The sequence below is a fragment of the Austrofundulus limnaeus genome, unplaced genomic scaffold, assembly GCF_001266775.1.
Source record: "Austrofundulus limnaeus strain Quisiro unplaced genomic scaffold, Austrofundulus_limnaeus-1.0 Scaffold242, whole genome shotgun sequence".
Lineage (NCBI taxonomy): Eukaryota > Metazoa > Chordata > Actinopteri > Cyprinodontiformes > Rivulidae > Austrofundulus > Austrofundulus limnaeus.
The window spans coordinates 694881-697469 of record NW_013952644.1 but is presented as its reverse complement, the minus strand read 5'-3'; the positions used below and the strand labels follow the sequence as shown (position 1 = coordinate 697469).

General features: G+C 38.6%; 1 protein-coding gene across 1 annotated transcript in view; it reads right to left on the bottom strand.

Annotated features, from left to right (window-relative positions):
- Positions 1-293: 293 nt before the first annotated feature.
- The window catches only part of LOC106525813 (receptor activity-modifying protein 1), a gene marked incomplete at its 3' end in the record, with an annotated part of 3926 nt that continues 1630 nt past the window's right edge, over positions 294-2589 (bottom strand). Inside the window, 1 exon segment of the mRNA XM_014020156.1 lies at positions 294-432. Coding sequence (XP_013875610.1) covers positions 294-432 — 139 coding nt within the window.

Sequence of the window (2589 nt, the reverse complement as noted above, 5' to 3'; positions counted from 1 at the left end):
ATCAAAACACTTGTTGCTGGGGTTTAATATGTGAATAATAGTAAAAACAACACAGACTTGTTTTGTCTTACCAGCTCTGCTTAAGAGCAGTTTCTATCTGCTRCACTCTGTGGACACGCCATGATGAATAATAMATTTGTCACGTACCTCAAGACTTTATTTGAAACACCTTAAGAAGTTTAATAAATCCAATAAAACTCTATCATATACACAAGGCATTTTAGTGACTCATTTTGGTGATGCTGATTGACATGCTTCAAATGATTTTTGGCTTAGTTAGCAGTTGAACTCACTCCATTGTGTCGGGCCAGCTACACCACAAGCCTGGGTCCAGCTTCCTCATGTTGAGGTGGAACTCATCCAGGCAGAATTCTCTGATCAGTGTTTCGTAGGAACCTACGTTGCAGCCGGACGCCAATGGGACGACATGAGCTGTGTAAAATGTTGACAGGAGACAAAAATAAGAAAAGTAACACTTGTAAGCAAAAATCTGCCTCATTGTATCAATGCAAACAAAGGTTGTGTGGGATCTTCACAGCGTTTGTCTGCTCTGTTTACTTCCTTCGTAATTAGGAATATGTTTGTGCAACAAACAAGGTTATGTTCCGGCTATAGTTATCCTCACTGGGGCGTTTCTTCCCTATTAGGCTGTTACTTTCACCGAGAAAAGATTTTAATTTGCAATCAGAGTCCCAATCCCATTTGTTTACTTCAGAGATGTGTGCAAACAGCCTCTTAATGTGGAGGCAGACCGCCGCCGTCCCATTGGAATATGAACTGAATGTAAAGCCGTAGAGGGGGGAGAGGGAGGCTAACAAAGACCCCGAGTGGAAAACGAACGGGCTGTTGTTCCGAACAGAGAAACAGAGGGAGATTTTGGTCTGTGCCGGCCTGATAAGGGCAAACTGTTTGCCCATTGTGTTTGCTCCGACTTGGTGAGCTCTCCCAGACACCCAGAATCCTCTGAGGGAGACCCATAGGTTTGACTGGGAGTTTTTAATGGAGGTGTGAAAACCTGCTGTTGAAATGAAGCAGCAGCAAGGTAAAATTTGGGATAGTTTGGCCAAAAAAAAGGAACGCTATTGCTCACTTTTGGTCTTTAGGCAAGAGATGCAGAGAAATTTAGAATAAATAGAAAAATAGCCCATTTCTTAGTTAAAAATCTGGAAAGAGGTCAGCTTGCTTTGGCAACAGAACCTAAGATAGTCAGTCTGTAAATTTATACTGTTATACAGGCCGGATGTATTTGCTCTAAACTGACTTGTGTTAAACTTTCCTTTTTGATCATAGACAAGATTTTTCATTTTCAAGCTTTTTGAGCTTGTTTTGGTAGCAGTTTTGTTGCCACGGTTGAGAATATATTGTTATGCAGAAGTCCCAACTAACTGCTGAATCATCTATTAAAGTAGGTAGTGTACCAGTAGCCAAAGTATACAAATATTTTAAATAACTTGTGGCTTGCTTGGTTTATCTACTGTACGTGGGTAAGGGCAGATAAGACTAAAATTCAAAATGAACTGAAAGACTTAAAAGATTAAATAGTTACATTTTATAAGTAAATGCATTAAATTATGTTAATCAAAATCATGTTAAAATGAAGTTGTCACAAAGTTATGATTTTTTTTTTCAAATAAAAATTTTAAATGGTACTTTCCATTATAGACCCCTCACTTGTAAAAATGTCCTACCGTGTCATTGACATGCCAAGTGTTTTCAGCCAACATTTGAAAAATCATCTGCGAAATCTGTCTGAAATGTCTGACGTGTCTGTCAAATTTAATAGCGATGAGGGTTTGTTTTTAACCAATAAACCTCTTACTCTGACTGTTTTTCAGATGAGAAATTGTTCACTTTTGATGGCCTGATGTAACTGACACTGCAACAAACTGCTGGTGAACCCTTCATGGGGGGTACACATTAAAAGCTTGTTTAAAAGCATTCGCTAATCGGGTTCCACAGATTTGTTGATGGGACAGCAATCCATGGAAAACATGCATCAGTAAACTACACAATAGCTTAAAAAGGAACAGCCAAAGTTAGCAAAAGCAAAGTGGTGAAATTTATTGCCCAAATTAAACCCAAATTACTTTGGATTTCTGACAATTCCTACTACAAATAGCATGAGTCAAATGTCACAGGACACCCTTTAAACTTGATCCAATATGGCGGCTTTCAGGATGGCGGCCATGTAGACATAGCAGGCCTTCTTACCCATTACTTGCTGGGGTATTCAGATATTTAATTTTCCCTTTCCATTCTAAAATAAAAGGGTGTCCTGAGACTTTTGACTCACATAGAATTATTATCTTTTAAGCACTTTACCAGATATTTTGCTGTCAGACGAACATGGTGAATGCCAAGAGTTATGTTCAATTTTTACGGCAAAGATGCTCAAAGTGTGTGTTTAAAAATTAGGCTTGGTTACTTTAGCTCAATATCTGTCAAATTAAATTAGTTGTAGACTTTTTTTTGTTTCCTAAGGTCTGGCCATAGCGGCCATTTTGAACAGTGCTAACTGCAGAAGTTAATCAAAGATGTGACCCTTTCATTTATATCTGTCAAGTGATTCATGTTTAGCTAGTGGGGGGG